Raw genomic sequence first — 18430 nt, 5'->3', positions numbered from 1 at the left:
GTTGAAAGGAAAACCCAGCGCAGCAAGAAGCAAAACTCAAGCTTTTCCCCAGACGTTTTCACGACGCTGTTGGTGTGGTTCCTCTGATGTGGGGGCTGTGCTGGCCAGAGGCACCCACTCCGCTCACACGCAGCTGGGGAGCAAAAACACTACCGGAGCATCTCCGTTATTCAGCAGGCCTTTCTGTGGTGTCTCAGTTTTTAACTGCAGTTTCCTTTGGAAATGTTCAGAGCAAAGACATCTGTTTCCTTTCATTGGGATTTTTATGTTCTTCCAGCCAAAAAAGGAGAGGACAGAGTTCATTAATTCAGGCTAGTAATAATTACAATGTCCACATAAATTCTGTTGGGTTTGGTGCTTTCAAATACTGAAGCCTCCACCCCCTCCTCCCCTCCTGCTTTCTCTGTTGAGATGTGAAGATGACAAGAAAACCGGGATGACCCTGGAGGTCTTGCCAGCCATAAGGAACTTGCCACCAGATCTCCAGGAGCACGATGACGTCCCCAAGACCCCCAGACAACACAAGGACATGGTCACTCAACATGCCATGGGCCCAATTCTGTGGACACAGGGAGATTCAGACCGCCCCACATTTTATTTCCTGAAAAAAGTAAAAATCTGCCCCAGAGAAGAGGGGGTAGAAGGAGGCAGGGCCAGGACGTGAAAGCCCACATAAGTTAAGAAACTTGGACTTCTTCCTTAAAGCATGGACTCTCAACTCCTCAGAGGTCATGACTATGTTATACATAGTTCCTGTCGTCCAGGCTCTAAGCCTGGTGTGGAGCCCACACTCCAAGCTCTGCACATCCTGATGAATTGATTCATGGATTTCAATTCAGCACCAGTGCCCCTCAGGAAAAAATGAAAACGACTGATGGTGTTCGATAATGACACCAAGAAGCCGGAGTCTCTGGGACCTCAGAAGTTTCACAAACTCTCAACACGTGCAGCTTTTGTACCAAACAACCTAATTAGTTTTTTCACAAAATCATCTGGGTATGCATTCTGCATGCCTCTCAGGAGAGCATCTGCAGACTATGCAGACTATATAAGAGGCAGGTTCATTGACCATCGTGGTTAGGCAATGCCAGCAACGGTCTGGCCCTTGCAGCCAGGAGGCAGGCATCGGCCGCAGCCTCCCTGCCTGCACTCCTCCGGCAGCCATGGCGGAGCCAGAGAACAGGCTTCCTTACTTTGTTCCTGTCGCTCATGACGTCCGAGCTCCTACATTCATGTGCTGTGCCCTCACCTAACGGGATGAACACAGAGGGCAGCCTGCACGCCCAACTGCCTGGCTCCCCTGTTAACCAACTGACCACAAGAGCCCCCGTGCTCACCTAAAACATGCAAAAATGATCATGTAGGGTCAAACTAAAAAGCTTTTGCACAGCAAAGAAAACCATCAACAAAATGAAAAGGCAACCTATGGAATAAGAGAAAATGTTTGCACATCATAAATATGATATGGGGTTAATATCCAAAAAATACTAAAAAATTCAAACAACTGGAAAGCAAACAAACAGGGAGCTCCCTGGTGGCCTAGTAGCTAGGATTCAGTGCCTTCACTGCCGCAGCCCGGGTTCAACCCTGGTCAGGGAACCGAGATCCCACAAGCCATGAGGCATGGCCAAATATATATGTATGTACATATATATCTTTATATATTCATATATATTTTCATATTGTTGTTCAGTCACTCAGTTGTGTCTGACTCTCTGTAACCCCATGGACTGCAGCATGCCAGCTTCCCTGTCCTTCACCAACTCCCAGAGTTTGCTCAAACTTTTGTCCATGGAGTCGATGAAAAGAGCAAACAATTCAATTTTCAAATGAGCAGAGGAATAGACATTTCCCCAAAGAAGACATACAAAAATGGTCAACAGGCTTGTGAAATGAAAATCAAAACCACAACGAGATATCACCTCATACCTGTCAAAAGACTACCACCAAAAAGACAATAATAAATGCTGGTGAGGGTGTGGAGAAAAGGGAACCCTAATACAGCAGTGGTGAGAATGTAAATTGATGTAGCCACTGTGGAAAACAGTATGGAGGTTCCTCAAAAAATTAAAAACAGAACTACCATAAGACCCTGCAATCCCACTCCTGGGTTTATATTCAAAGAAAATGAAAACACTAACTAGAAAAGGTGCCTGCACTCCAATGTTCACAGCAGCATTATTGACAATAGCCAATATGTGGAAACAACCTCAGTGTCCATCAACTGATAACTGGATGTGTGAATACAAACACACACACACACACAATGGACTACTACTCAGCCATAGAAAAGAGTGCAACTTTGCCATTTGCAGCAACACGGATGGACCAGGAGGGTCTTATGTTAATGAAGTAAGTCAGACCCAGAAATAAATGCTGTATGTTTTGTTTCGACCACTGCCCACTTTTATAAATTAATTTTTACTGAAACAGGGCATGCTTCCTCAACTACGTATTATCTATGGTGGCTCTTTGCTACAACAGATGTGTTGAGTAGTTGTGACAGAGACCATGTGTCCTGTAATATCTGAAATATTTACTATCTGGGCCCTTTGCAGGCAAACTTTTCCCCAAACCTCTGATCAAAAGAGGTTGTCTTCTCTGTGGTAACAAATAACTCCAAAATCTCAGTGGATTCACACAGTGGGTCTGGATAAACCCCAGGCATACTGTTCCCCATGGAAAAACACAACGTCTCGATCCCATGGATCTGCCACCACAACACAAATCTTCCTGGACCACCAAGTAAGGAAGAGCCCACAGGGCTCTCACCTCCCCCTCCTGCACCATAACTCCACCCACGGAGCTTCAAGGCAACCGAAAAGTGTAACCATCTGGATGGCGGGAAGGAGACAGAACCCAGGTATTGGTAGGAATTATAATATCTACCAAACAGATTTTATTACATCTCAGTAATTTCTTTCCATTCGTATTAAAAAGTTTTTATTTGGTTGTTAAATTTTCTACATGTATTGATAGATTCTTATGGGTTTTCTCCATAGGAAATGCAAAGTAATAAATGATGCTCATAACTTTTCTGTGAGGGACTCATTCATGTGTTGTTGCAATAAAGTCTATTTAGTGAAATTTTTATGACAGCTGATTTTTATATATTAATATTTTATTTTTGCAGCTATATCCATGTGTGAGATCAGGCTGTTGTTTTCCCTTTTAGTATTACCTTTATCATATTTTATGCTGGGAAAATCTCAATCTCAGTACTCATTAAAATCACATGGAGCTTTTGCAAAATACCAATGTCCATATGTTTTGGACAGTTAAGCACAATGAGGAGACAAGGGAATATGTCCCAAACAAAAGAATAAGACAAAACTTCAGGAAAAGAACTAAACAAAACAGAGATAAGCAATCTTCCAGGTAAGGAGTCAAGAGTAGGGACTTCCCTGGTGGTTCAGAGGCTAGGACTCCACGCTCCCAATGTGGGGGCCGGGTTTCAGCCCCTGGTCAGCTAACGAAATCCCACAAGCTGGGATTAAGATCCAGTGCAGTCAAATAAAAATAGATATTAAAAATTAACTAATAAAATTACTCACTGAACTCAGAAGAATGGAGGAACACATTGAGAACTTCAACAAAGAGATAAAATATTAAAAAGAACTAAATCAGAGCTGAAGAATACAATAACTGAGATTTTAAAAATATACTAGAGGAAACCAGGAGCAGATTAGATGATACAGAAGAATAGACTGGGGATCTGGAAAACAGTCTGGTAGAAATCACTCCCATCAGAACCAGTAAAAAGAAAAAAAAAGAAGATAGCTTAAGAGACAACATCAGGCTTACAAACATTGCCGTATAAGGGTCCCAGAGGGAGAAGAGAAAGATAAAGGAAAAGAAAACCGAGTGGGAGAAATAATAGCTGAAAACATTCCTAACCTACTGAAGAAAAGAGACATGCAGGTCCAGGAAGCACAGAGAATCCCAAACAACCTGAACCAAAAGGCAAATTCCTTTAAAGGAGTGATAAATAGACTGATGGCTGACTTCTTACAGGACCAGTGGGAGCCAATGACAGTGGAAGCATATTTTTAAAGGACTGAAAGAAAATAACTGCAAACCTAGATGGTACACCCAGCAAAAATATCCTCCCAGGATATAGATGAAATGATGACATTTCAGATAAATTATTTAAAATACAGGCTGTAGCAAGGGCAGGCTAGGACACATCAGAGCTCAGAAACACCATTCAAACACAGCAGAATCTTTTGGGAAGCAGCAGACCCTGCCAATGGCAGTCAGGTTTCCCAGTTCCTCTCCGCCTGGTTTTGGAAGTAGAATGGACAACTTTGGTCAATTGTGAGGGGTGGGAAGGCTGGCAGGAGAAAAGGTCTATGATCCTCAGTCTGTACTTCATGGTCCCAAGACGACCACTAGAGGCAAAGCCAATCAAATTCATGTTTCAATCTGGAAAACAGTATCAAGGAAAAAATGACATAAGCAAAAATAAGAAAATGAAATGTCCCAGTCGTTTCCAGCAGTCTCCCACTTACTTCTGACTGCTCATATCACGTGAGCATCCCCCCAACAAGCAGTGGCAATGTTTTTACCTGGCAAATGCCACCCAAAAACAATGGCAGGGTCTGTGGGTGCAGAAGGAAGGGAGTGATGTGGAGAAAAGGCAGGTGGGCCTTCACAGCGGAGTCAACTTCACAAGAAATACGCCATCCAAACTACATCAAAACTCAATGGAATGCCTGCTCTGCAGTCAACATTTTCTTAAAGGTTACATTCTAGTCTCTGAAAGTCTGTGTGGCATCTTTTGGTTTGTTTGTTTCCTTTTTACAGATGTTTCCAGGCTGAATTTGTGGAACATGGTTTGGACACCACAAAGATGGTTTTATTCTTTACGGTCAATCAAAAATGTCTTCTCACAAGTCAAAGAACATCATTAGAAATGGTATGCAAAGGAATAAATCTAAAACTGTTCCCCAAAAGTTAAAATCAGATTTTTTTTAATTGATAAGTGTCCTGAGGCATCATTCCTTTCCATTGAGGTAGGTCGAGGAAGTATATTTATTCATCCTTAGGATAAACCATATACTGGCGATAATGAACTCCACCCACGCCTCACTCTCTGCACAGCCTAATGAGAAGCAGACAGTCCCAGTGGCCCCCGCCCTCTCTTTTCCCTTCAAGGCTGGCAGCTTCAGAAGGAGCTGCTTGTGGAGCAGACCAATCATTCCCTTCATCCTGGTGCACTGTGCCAGGCAGAGGGGAAGATGCTCCCTTCATCGCAGGGGAGGCACCGCCATTCAGTTCCAGACTGGCCATGGGACCAGAGCTCCTCACCCAGAGGCATTGTCCCCTCTGCCCACCTGCCCAGGTGTAGGGTCTGCACAGATGAGGACAGGGTCCAGGCTCTAAAGCCAGCTCCACCCCCAGGACACTAAGTTCCTGACCATCAGCTTGTGACTGTGGTAGCACCCTCTTCAAAGACATCCAGCTACACAACTCGGCGAGGAGCCGGCCACCCAGGAAGGTCCCCTTTCAGAAGGCCCTGGGTGGCCCAGATAACTGACCCCTCGAGTGACCCGCTGCTCTCTGCCTGCACCCCAGTTCCTACTCTTATGCTTTCAATTTGCCAATAAAGAGTGAACCTACAAAACACAGAGCACCCCACCTGGGACCCTAATAAAGGCTGAGCTCCAGGTCCTCACTCCTTCCCTCCCTCAACCTTGACCTCAGTGTGTGGTCCGGGTGTGCCGCATGTCCTCCAGGACTGGTGAGTCATAAAGCTTCTTTTTTCCGAAGTTTCCTGGTGCTTGTTGCTGAGGTGCATTCTGCAGTCATAAGACCCAGAAGGCCTGATCTAGCCACATCCTTGGACCCTGGTCAGGGAGATGTCTGTACGGGCTGCTGCAGGTGGGATGATCCAGGTGAGCACCACAGGCATCTCTAGCCAGGAATATCACTGTCATAGACTGAGACTGTCAGGAAACACTGTGCTGTGAAGATGTGTGTGCAAGCTAAGTCACTTCAGTTGTGTCTGACTCCTTGCAAACACATGGACTACAGCACAGGCTTCCCTGTCCTTCACCATCTCCCAGAGCTTACTCAAACTCATGTCTATTGAGTCAGTGATGCCATCCAACCATCTCATCCTCTGTCACCCCTTCTCCTCCTACCCTCAATCTTCCCTAGAATCACAGTCTTTTCCAATGAGTTGGTTCTTTCCATCAGGTGACAAAGCATTAGAGCTTCAGCTTTAGCATCAGTCCTTCCAATGAATATTCAGGGTTGATATCCTTTAGGATTGACTGGTTTGATCTTCTTGCTGTCCAAGGGACTCTCGAGAGTCTCTCCAGCACCACAGTTCAAAAGCATCAATTCTTAAGCACTCAGCCTCCTTTATGGTCCAGCTGTCACATTCTACATGACTACTGGAAAAACCATAGCTTTGACTATACAGACCTTTGTCACCAAAGTGATGTCTCTGCTTAGGAGATTTACTTTTTAAATTTCTGTTGTTTTCAAGCCTGTATTGAAGCTTTCCTCTTCCCTCACCAAGGTTCAACCTGAAAGGCAGTACACAGGCCTCTTACACATTAGCCAGGCGGGCAGGGTGTGCACATGGAACGCAAAATTCAACCACTTCAATTGTCAACTTAAAAAGCTGCTCATCAAGAATCAGATACAAAAACACATAACCCCTTATGCATTTATGAGACATTGTGAAAAAGCTTACAACAAAAGTTAGTAATGAAATTAAAGGTATTATTCTATAGCATCTTTTCATTAAAGACATCACTAGCATTAAGCCACATTATTGCTATAATTATCCCAATTTTATAATGGAAAAACAAACTTTACATCAGCTATCTGTTATCTTCTGAAGGAGAGGGGAGAAGTTTCATATCTATCCTTAGAATCAAGATAAACGCTTCCTTCAGTTGGTAATGACACTTTGCATAATAAACATAAAAGTCTGATTTGTTTGGGATGATAAGCCCACTCGCTGGGCTTGCCCGTCCCCCCCAAGCCTTGAGACCACACTGCCACCTGGTGGCAGAATGAAGTTTTACAACAGTTCATTTGTGAGCTTGCCAGCCTTTGGGAAAGACCAGCGCGCTGGTAAAGACTGGAGGCAAAAGGAAAAGAGGGCGACAGAGGAAGAGATGGTTGGATGGCATCGCTGACTCGGTGGATATCAATCTGTGCAAACTCTGGAAGATGATAAAGGACAGGGAAGCGTGGTGTGCTGCAGTCCATGGGGTCTCAAAGAGAAAGACATGGACACAATTTAGCAACTGAACGTACACACACACCCAACACACACACACACACACACACACACACACACAACACACACACACACACCCAAACACACACACAGCCTTTGGTTTACTATTTTTAAAAATGAAAAGGTGGTTATCATTTAACTTAAAAAAAAAATGGAAGGGTCTGAGGGACAGGGGGTTGAAGGTGCCAAATTAAAACAAAATGTCCAAATCTTCTTAGAAAGCTGTTAGCCCCATCCATCCCCTGGAACAAAGCCCAACCCCACTGACACCTGGAACTCAGTGAGCATCCCCCCAGGTACCCAGTGGAGGTCGCACCACACTTCCAATATCCCTGCTTGCTTTAAAACCCAACCGTGCCTCTCAGCCAAAGCCAAATGGCAAGGCTCTGGAGGTTAGGAAACCTACTAGTTAGTGACCTAGTTTTAGAAAACCTGAAAGAAGCTATGAGCACAGGTGTTACTTGAAACCAATGAATTCTGGTGATTCTCATTTCAAACATGTCACAGCGGTTAAAATATTGGGGCTGAGATTTTAAGGAGCATTTCCTAAGACCAGGCGGTTTATCACAATAGCTAACGAGCTGTGGACAGGAAGAGGATGCGTTGCTGCCTCTCAGGGAAAGGGCTTTGGGGGGTGCCCTCAGCAGGACCCCAAACTCTCCCCAGGGTGACCCCACTGCAGCCCAGTACAACCCACACAGAACTAGACTTGTATATGTTGTTGTTCAGTCACTCAATTGTGTCTGACTCTGCAACCCCATGGACTCAATGGACATCACGCTTCCCTGTCCTTCACTATCTCCTCGAGTGTCTTCAAACCCATGTCCACTGAGTCGGTGATGCCATACAACCACCTCATCCTCTGTCCTCCCCTTCTCCTTCTGCCTTCGATCTTTCCAGGCATCAGGGTCTTTTCCAATGAGTTGGTTCTTCGCATCAGGTTGCCAAAGTATTGGACTTCAGTAATTAATGTATATTTACATCAAATATTATACTAACTCTACATACTTGATACTTAGCTCAGCATTCAAGAAGCTGCTGATAAGCCATCTCTGGGGAGTGGTATCAGAATTCTTTTCTACTATATGCATCTCTATAATTTCTACGCTTCTAAAGTCAGCGTTACCTTCATATTCAGAAAAAAAAAAAACAATGGAAATAGAAAACCAAAATGCATTATGTGTAACACAGTAAGAACAACCCCCTTCTCTAAATGTGAAGGTATTTTTACATTTCTAACTCAAGGTCCTCACTTCCATTAAGCAGCTGTTAGAAACTTCTAAATATTTATTGCATCTTTCTGATACATGATCAAAGGACAGAGTACAAATGCCAATTTTAATATGCTTATTATGTACCCAAAACTATGCTGGGTTCTTTAAAGTGCCCTTCAGTCCTCACCACACCCCCCTGGATTGCATGGGAAGTGTGACCAGCAGATGTGTGGCTGCCAAGAGGGCCTTGCAGAGGTCCCACTGTGTCCAAGGGCGGAGCTGAAACCCGAACCCAGGCTCGTCTCTTCTCCAAAGCCAGGGTCAGTTAAAGGTGTTTGCATTCGACCAGGCATTGCATTCAGCAGATCTGGTTCATGACTTCAAAATGTCAAGCCAGTCCCCTCTCTGGATATTGCACTTTAATTCTTGACCCAAATAATCAGACCACGGCCCACTTTCTGCCTCCCTTGTAGGTGGACAACACCTGCTTCCATCTACTGAGCGTCCGCTTGGCACCAGGCTCTGCTTTCCCACCCCCTTCACGCTCAGTGAAGCAGGCGTGGGTAGGACACCCTCTTACAAGCTTAAGAATTGGGGTGCAGAGAAAAAACACCCCAGGTCATAACCAGGGATGTGACCAAACTCAGAACATAACCCACGCCATGTCAGCCCAGGCCCTAGGCTAGTAAACCCTTTAACAAGCTTCCTTCCCAAGCAACTCATGCTTCATACTAGAAACTGTTAACACTAAACACCATATATATATAGCTAGTCATAATCTGGGTTAACTGGTTGAAAAGCCAGCTGTAAAGACCCTGGGTTGCAAAATGCTTAAACTCTGAAACCGTATCATGGCTAGAAGCTTCTAGCCACTAATGCAGTGTGTAGTAAGTGTGGAATATTGTCTTGACGCCAAGATTTTCAAAAGCAGAAAATCACTTATTTAATACATCCAGTACTGAGAGACTGAGACCAAAGCGTGCTCTCATTTGTATTGAACTGAACATCATTAAGCCAATTTGGGGCTTAATCTCAGCCCCAAATTGGCATTTATGTCACAGATTATAACAGGTAAACACGCTACGTGCTGATGGTGACATACTAGAGGGGTAACATCTTCATGCAAGGCCTCCCTGGTGACTCAGCGATAAAGAACCCACCTGCCAATGCAGGACACATAGGTTCGATCCCTGGATCAGGAAGATCTCCTGGAGGAGGAAATGGCAACCCACTGCAGTCTTCTTGCCTGGGAAATCCCATGGACAAAGGAGCCTGGCGGGCTACACCCCATGGGGTCACAGAGTTGGACACGACTTAGTGACTAAACAACAAAAGCCAATTTTGCAGCTTCATCCACCTTCTTCTCAAAGACGGTGGTGCACGGGGCGGCCCACGCCTGGGACCAGGACTCGGCTCAACACAGTAGCCTGGAAAGGCCAGTCCTCCCAGTTCTCCTCTGTTAAAAGGTGCTCCAGGGAGAAGTTATGTAAGCCCTGATCTACAACGAACGGTTCCTCCTAGAAGCGGCTTCCATTGCCCCTCAGACTGTAAGGCTGTTTCAGCTGAGGTCGCTTTGGACCGTCTGGGCCCAACCAGCTGTTGACAAAGGTCAGGGGTCTTCAGGGATCTTTTGTCCCCTGAGAATAAGATTCCCCTGGGTTCTACCTTCCAGAACTCAATCCCAACCTGGTGTCATCGTACCCCAGCCCACGCCCACCAGTGCCCAGCTCAGGGGAGGAGTAGCCGCCAGTCCCACAACATGAGGACCTGAGCTGGCTTACCGGCTCGAGTGAGTCCAGGACTCGTCCCGCCAACCCAGAGGGAAGTCAGAGCCTTCAAACAGGAAGTGAATCACACGTGGGAGCCAAGTCCGTGCCTCGAGTTTCCCCAAAGTGGGAAGCCCTAGTGTTTACATTTCTCCCTTTTCAAAAATGCAACAAAAACCACCTCCATCCCACACATGTACAAACACACAGTGTAAGCAGACAGCAAGGCAGCGTGGCCACACGAGGGTCCCACACGCGGACCTGCGTTCTCACCTCCCTCCCCATCCTCGCTGTCCTTACAGCTCAAGTTCTGTGCATCTGTGTACACACATCACACAGGTGGCTTGTAGGGAACCATTTGCCCACCTTCCTATCTCCCTCCTACAACAAAACCCAACTGCCAGAGATGCGGCTTTAGCAGAAGGGCCAGGATCTCCGGGGTCTTGCTGTCACAATTTCAGTGCCAGCCTTGGCAGCAAAACATCCCTGTGACGAGTGCAAGCTGGCAGGGAAGAGGAGAACATGGTGTGTTAGGTCCTGGAACTCGTACGAGACATGCCAAGGGCGATTCCTAGATGTTTGCGTGCCTCCAAGAACTTCTAGGGGAGGGAGAACTCAACACAGCCCACTGAGTGAAGAATGGCATTTATGTCACAGATTATAACAGGTAAACACGCTACGTGCTGATGGTGACATACTAGAGGGGTAACATCTTCATGCAAGGACGAGAAGGACCCCTGGACACCGCAGGTCAGCGGTCTGCTGAGGGAAGTGTCCTCAGGAAAGGGTATAGAGGGGACATCAGTCCTTCTCTCTGATGAGTTCCTTTTCTCTTTTCCTTTCTGTTGGGAGTACAGTTGCTTTACCACTTATGTTGTGCTAGTTTCTGCTGTAGATGATTTACTTTTTAAAAGCCAAGAAATCAAAGGCAAATATGGAAAAATGAAATGTCAAAGCTGAGGAAAAGTTCATAGTGAAAACAACGAAGCCCCAGGGGAAAGGCGAAGCCATCCTGCAGGCACGCCCATCTCAGCCCCTGGACTCTGGGGTGGGGACACACGAAAAAGGAAACCTCGTCTCCTACTGGCCTCTGTTGTTACTCAGTCACTCAGGCGTGCCTGACTCTGTGACCCCATGGACTGCAGCGTGCCAGGCTTCCCTGTCCTTGGCTATCTCCCAGAGTTTGCTCAAATTCATGTCCATTGAGTCGGTAGTGCAATCTAACCAGGCCTCTCTCTGCAAGGTACGCTTTTAGAGTTAAGGGATCTAAGTATTGGAGGAAAAGAAATGTTTATTTACATAGCTTGAAACCTACTTCTTGGTAACATTTGTACATTTACTGCCTCAACCAGATACAGCAATGTTACGTTGTTAAAAACTTGGAACAGCATGTGCCCTCCTATGGCCTCTCGGTGCAAACACTACAAGGACAAACACACCAATTTTGAGCACTTTGTAAAGTTCCCTGTCAAGAACCTAAGCACATATTCTGATATACTTACCTCCCTAAAATTCCACCCACCACTTGCCTGACAAAGGAACACTTTACCCAATTAAAAATTAACATTCTTAAGCCATTTCCTCATTGTAGAATGTAGGATCTTGATAAGAAACCAATTTTTTAAAACGTGTAAGGCAATTCCCCAGTTAACAAATTCCATGGGGGTGGCAGGGTGGGGGGGGGGTGCTCATGGTCTAAGAGCATTTTTCCCTTGAGAAGATGAGAATTCAATTTGATAAATTAAACATGATCATTAAACTTTTACAAGAAATTCTGATTTTTATTTGTTATTTCACAAAACTTAGTTGATGGCAAAGTACAGAGGGCATTCAAAGAAATGCTTTGCAACAAAGCTTCTCTTTGCTTCTCAAAAGTTAAAGTTGGATTTTTCAAATCAAGTATTTCCCTAAATTTAAATCAAAGTAGCTTGCTACACACCCTTGTATATTTATCTACATACTGCACATTTAAGGACACACACTTAGGATTAAAACAGCACACAATGAAAAAGCAAGTTTGCCCCCAAAACTACATTAAATTCTTTATGTAACTCCCAACAAACCTCTACTTCTTAAAACAAGGAATTCACTAAAATGAGGAATTCTTACTGCTAGAAATGTCAAATGGACAAGTACTTGCAATTCTTCATAATTTTTTTTGTAACTCAGTTCTTTCCCCTCCAAAATCTACATTTTTCCTTAAGTTCCTTAGGTGTGTACATTACTTGATCTCTTTTGTTCTTTGTAGGATTATAAACAGTATCACGATTTTAGACTATGAATGATCAAAATCCATACACTTGGTTTAATCATTAAATATTTAAGGACCATGTAGATTAAAGACTGAGGTCACACTCTGTTCCTCCAGCTGTGAAGGTCACACATAAGCCAGTTTCTGAGTTCCACAGTCTCCTGCTTATGTGACATTGATAAACGTGTTTGGCTATGCTCATCCTGGCTTTATTTAAGAGCTGAGATTGCTAGTGGCCAGTTATTTCTTTTCAATTCTATGGGAAATAAAGGCAAGAAAAAAGGTCTTAGAAAATTCAGGACAAGGTTCCAAGGTTCCGGTCTGCCCTCCGCGTGTGTGGGATGCGCATCGTGGATACAAGAGAGCTGACTGGACTCAGTCATTTCACACAAGTGACTGTCGGACACCCCTGGGTCATGGTTTCCTGGGGGAATCTTGGAACCCATCCATCCTCAGGCACAGAAGAGAGGGCTGCATCATCTGTGCAGTCAACCACAGGCATCACAGAAGGACCACACCGGAGATGGCGCTGACTAGGACAGGACACAAGGCACTCCCTCCACATGATGGACCTCACTGGGTGAGAGCCTGAGCTCTAGGACCACGTCATCGGGATCCAACGCCTGCCCTGTTACCGAGAGCCCTTAAACCTGAGCATCCTTCACTTCCCTAAGCCTGTCTGCCCCTCCTCGACAAAGGTGCTAAAAACAGTACCTGTATCCCAGGAAGGGGGTGAGGACTACGAGTTGACCTAAAAGTAACACCTGGCACACTGTGATAAAGATCTTGAAAACCATTCCGTGCTTTGAGAAACACAATGGGTGAAACACATTTCTCAGGTGGGTAATCACTTTGGGTGTCTGCTAGCAAAGCAGTTATTAAAGCTGAACCTGAAAACATTTGTCAAATCATTCATTTTTGGACAGACGATTTAGATCCTTTTGCAAGCTAAAAAACTTTACTGGTGTTCTAACCAACCTAACTTCACCAAGACAGCTTGTGCAGTAGCAATCCCTAAAGGTGATGCCTGCAACTTAATAAAGGTGTTAACACAGTAAGAGTTCTGAAAATGCAGGTCACCTATATTGTTAAGACTTCTGTCTTATTTAAAACCGATTTTGTACCTTGCCTTGGCATTTAAAAGCCTCTAAAGCAGTTTTCCAGAGAAGGCAATGGCACCCCACTCCAGTACTCTTGCCTGGAAAACCCCATGAATGGCGGAGCCTGGTAGGCTGCAGCCCATGGGGTCACTGAGAGTCAGACACAACTGAGTGACTTCACTTTCACTTTTCACTTTCACGCATTGGAGAAGGAAATGGCAACCCACTCCAGTGTTCTTGCTTGGAGAATCCCAGGACGGGGGAGCCTGGTGGGCTGCCGTCTATGGGGTCACACAGAGTCGGCCATGACTGAAGCGACTTAGCAGCAGCAGCAAAGCAGTTTTCTGGCTGCAGACTAAAATGACTGGAGCTTAAAAACAAAAGACCATGCCAGGTCTCCACTCCCCGCCAATTAAGGGGTATCTCCGCAGGTACTGGTCAAGTGTCAGGACACTTTCTGAAGTGCATCACCACACCCGCTAATGCTTGGGTCTGGTCACCCACCACTGAAATCTAACATAATGAATAACTATCTTCGTAGTTTCCTACACCTTTTCCAAGGTGGGTGTTATTAATACACACCGGAACAACTGGAAAACAAGAAAACCAGTTTCAATACAAGAGCAATGTGATCATAGGGAACGTATGAATAATTAAGAAAGGGAATTACCTGGCCAATCGAGCTTTACACTGTTAATTACAGAGCTCAAAACCTTACAGTCAAGAATGTGATCATAAAGATACTTTAGGATCAGAAAAAGCATTTTTGCAGTCGCTTATACTTGGTTTTCAATAAACCTGAGAAAGTAGATTACGTTAAAAAAAGATGCAAAGCTGTAATTTATGGTTATGCTTGATCAGCACTGACAGGGAAATACTCACAGAAACTGATGCTGGATGGCAGAACTTAGCATTAGTTTTTTAATATAATTTACTTTCCAAATTGCCTAAAATGCACACATCATGATTTCTACAATCAGAAATGCAGGAAGACCGAACTCTCTCTCCCTTCAAGGGTGATGTTCTCACTTCTCTGCACCCATCCCACAGGTTGGGAGTTCACAAGAGGCCACGGCTGCCCAGAGCTCTCCAGAAGCTTGGCTCTCAGGGTGGGACTGGAGTGCAGCTGTCCCCATCTCCTACCCAAAAGCCCTTGACCTCCAGGTCAAGGTCACTAAGAGGAGACCACCTGCCAGCAGACTCGAGTCAGTGACAGGCCATCACTGCCTGACGCAACGTGAGCACACGCATGGCCGTACTCCATGGAGATCAAATCCCCTGCTGCAGTTTTTCAGAAAGGAAAATGACACTTCACCACACTTCTGAACAGTTTATTTATTCACACAATAGTTTATCTTCCTTTGAAAGCTAGCATATGAAGATCACTTATTTACCTTGTTTTGTTGTTTTCCCACATGGTAAAACCTTGATCGTCCCCTAATTCTCATAAAGGTCAATGTTTTAAAATCTATGCACATATCAGAATCACCGAAAGCAATATGCAAAAGCTCTGGGAAAACTAGTGCTTGAATGTTTTTAAAGTGGCAGATCACAATTCAGGGATAAACCCTGTAAGGAACTGTATTTTTACCTTATGGGTAAAACTTGTTTTCAAAGTGGTATATTTTGAATGATTACAATCCAGAACTAAATCCCATGGCAGACAACATCCGTTTTAGGGGAACTTCTGAGCTAAAAAAACAGAAGGAGAAATTAAGAGTATTACTTTTCCCTGACAAGAATTTCCGACTTTGATACATATTTTCCAAATGTCATTTTTTAAGGTGACATACGACACACCCAGAATATGTCTTAAATCTGTCTCTTGTAAATACAAGAATGGGTAGAATTACGTACATTAGTTACAGAAAGAACGTAGGAAGGCGGTGCACTTAGCATCACATAAGAACATTAAGGCCTTAGTTACGTGGCTGTGGCTTCGGTGATGTCAGCAGTGTGTTCCCCTCATGCTTACATTCCAAGTAAGCAGGCAGGCAAAGCAAAGATTTCTAAACATGTAAGGGCTAAAGATAGTTTAACCTATATATGCTATGCTATGCTAAGTCGCTTCAGTCGTGTCCAACTCTGTGCGACCCCATAGACGGCAGCCCACCAGGCTCCGCCGATCCTGGGATTCTCCAGGCAAGAATACTGGAGTGGGTTGCCATTTCCTTCTCCAGTGCATGAAAGGGAAAAGTGAAAGTGAAGTCGCTCAGTCGTGTCCGACTCTTAGCGACCCCATGGACTGCAGCCTACCAGGCTCCTCTGTCCATGGGATTTTCCAGGCAAGAGTACTGGAGTGGGGTGCCATTGCCTTCTCCATTAACCTATATATTACCAGTCAATTAACACAGTTGGGACTCTTCTCAAGTAACTGTCACAAAGCAACCACATCACACTTCATACAGAAACGAGGCGCCTCCCGTTCAGTCAGAGCGCTTTCTGGAATGTAAAGCAGAGGAGCCCACGTGGACTTCTATGTTGTAGACGGTTCCCAGCTAAGACCAACCACTGCATCATGCAGTCTGTGAAATGCCTACCAGAAAATGCATTTACTTCTTACCAGTTTGGGAGGGGGTAGTCCTAACCTAAACATTAAAGCCAGACATGTAGGTGAGACTATTCCATGGCGGCCTGTGGTTTCATCTTAGGACAGGAAATTTCACACAGTTATTAAACAGCATCTTAATGTCCACTATTCCTGTCATATCAAAGTTATCAGAAACAGACAGGAAGCTGGAGTCTGGAGAGCAGGCTTGTAGGTGCAGCCCTGCCTCCACCTCCCGTGAGACACGAGGGAAGTTCTCAGCCCCCAAAAAGGTCTCGGAGCCCTCAACGAGAAAACAAAGGGGCTGAACAAAACGAACCCTAACTACACGGGATTCCCATCAAATGGGATTCTGCTAAATTTAGCTTGAAAACTGACAGCTCTGAAACTGCTGGCCTGATGCTCATCACCAGTAACACTGATCCCAGGGAGAGATTTAGGCCAGGGAGTGACTGCTTCTGCACTGACGGGGCGGGATGGCAAGGCTGCTGCCGCGTGCGTTCCCCCTGGGCCCCGGACAGGCGGGCGGCTCCAGAGACATGCGTGTGTTCTCGTAACTCGTGCACGCAGGCAAGGGGTTTTCTAGAAGACACCATACAGCACATGGATCTGACAAGCCCAAAACACATCTGAAATGAAAATGCAACCAAATACTTCAGACTGTTTCTCTCCTTCATAAAATGCACACACACACGTGGGGGCAACATCCTTCACTGCACGCCAGGTCCCCGAGTCCAACTTCCCTTTCAGATATCAGTGCTTCTTTTACAAAACCAACACCTATTTTCAAAAATCAAAATTTGCTTGGATTAGACTGTACTTAGTAGAAAAAGTGAATCTATTTTTTCTAGTTTCAAGATTTTCTACACCAACACAGAAAAACTAAATGAGACATAAGACTTAAGTACAGGGAAGTACACCAGACCCTGCCACGCACTTATACTGAAAACCCACTGCACGTGGCTGACACAGAGACTTGCAAAGACGGTCATTTTTCAAAACAGAATTCCCCAGGCTTACTCGGTAACACCAAAATTCCATAATGGAAGCTACTTCACATGTCAAACTGGACACGGGGGGGGGTGGGCTACTTTTCAGTATTATTCTGAGATGCTACAAAATCACTAGGCTGGTCAAAAAGCAGTGATTAGAACCAAGGAAAATTAGTCTCTCTTGAGAAGATACTCAAAGAACCTAAGAACAGGATAAATTAAACAGAATACCGCCACAGGGCAGACACGTAAAGTGACTGACATTACCGCACTTTTTTTATTCTCATGATATTTGCTTATCTTGTATTATCTTGAAGACAAACGGATTATGACCTTCCAAAATACCAAAAGTGTCCTGAAATCTTATCAATTCCTTTCCTTAAAGGAATGAGGCCTTTGAACCACAAACACCATGACACCTGCAAGGGTTTCCGTGAGGTAAGTCATGCGTTTCATAACCCAGATCGCCACACAGCCTCAGGACACGACAGACACAACAAGCTATTGAGCAAGAATCTGTTAACAGTTTTATTATTTTTGTGTTAAATACCATGGGACAGGATTGGAAGGATGAAAAACTCAGTCAACAACTGCCTCACAAGGGATAAGAAAAATTCTGCCATGATATTAGCAAAGGTGAAGGAGAAAATTTACACTGTACGAGGCACCATTTCCCCACAGAATACCTCTTGGCATTTCCTGAATGAGTGGGATTAGCAATCTAAATAAATCATATTTCAAGAGGTAACAGCAACAGATAAAATTTAAAGGGATTATTAAAATAACATTTACAAGACTCTGAACAATTCTTGAACTCTTATTAAAACCACAAAGAAAGAACAATTCTTTATTTATGAATTTCATAAAGGACTGAATGTGCAATGACACCTGCTAGGGACGGTCTGGTGACGATGGCGCTGTCCGGAGCCCAGCACTCTGTTCTTACGTGTTTCTTTCTAACCGTGAGACCGTTACGGGCGAGGCCTACATGACGCTGCACACACAAAGCATGGTCACCGTGGGCCACACTACCAGTGAGATGGCAGGTAAACGAATCTTTTCTGGTCAAGAGGAAAAAAAGAAATAGCACTCTGCATGCTTCACTCTACAAGATGAATTTCCCTAGAAAGAATCCAATGAAAATGGCTGCAATGACAACAAGAAGTGAAGGAAGAGGACTGGTGACGTTCTCTCTGAAGGACGCAGCTGAGGTGGATCCAGGTTTATCCGAATGTGCTACCTTCCTGAGCCGTAAGCCTTCATCCTAGGAAAAAACACAGGCACGAAAAGAGGTTTCA

The 18430-nt window shown here is 44.7% G+C and overlaps 1 protein-coding gene across 2 annotated transcripts in view; it reads right to left on the bottom strand.

The window, feature by feature from the left end:
- Positions 1-17636: 17636 nt before the first annotated feature.
- The window catches only part of VAPA (VAMP associated protein A), a 36519-nt gene continuing 35725 nt past the window's right edge, over positions 17637-18430 (bottom strand). For both annotated transcript variants that reach the window (XM_081561664.1, XM_081561665.1), the window contains one exon: positions 17637-18396. In XM_081561664.1, coding sequence (XP_081417790.1) covers positions 18238-18396 — 159 coding nt within the window. In that variant the 3' untranslated portion in view covers positions 17637-18237. The remainder of the gene's footprint in view (positions 18397-18430) is intronic.

This window comes from Giraffa tippelskirchi, chromosome 14 (genome assembly GCF_054371585.1).
Source record: "Giraffa tippelskirchi isolate mGirTip1 chromosome 14, T2T-mGirTip1v1.2.pri, whole genome shotgun sequence".
NCBI classification, from domain to species: Eukaryota; Metazoa; Chordata; class Mammalia; order Artiodactyla; family Giraffidae; genus Giraffa; species Giraffa tippelskirchi.
This window is presented reverse-complemented; position numbering and strand designations above follow the sequence as displayed.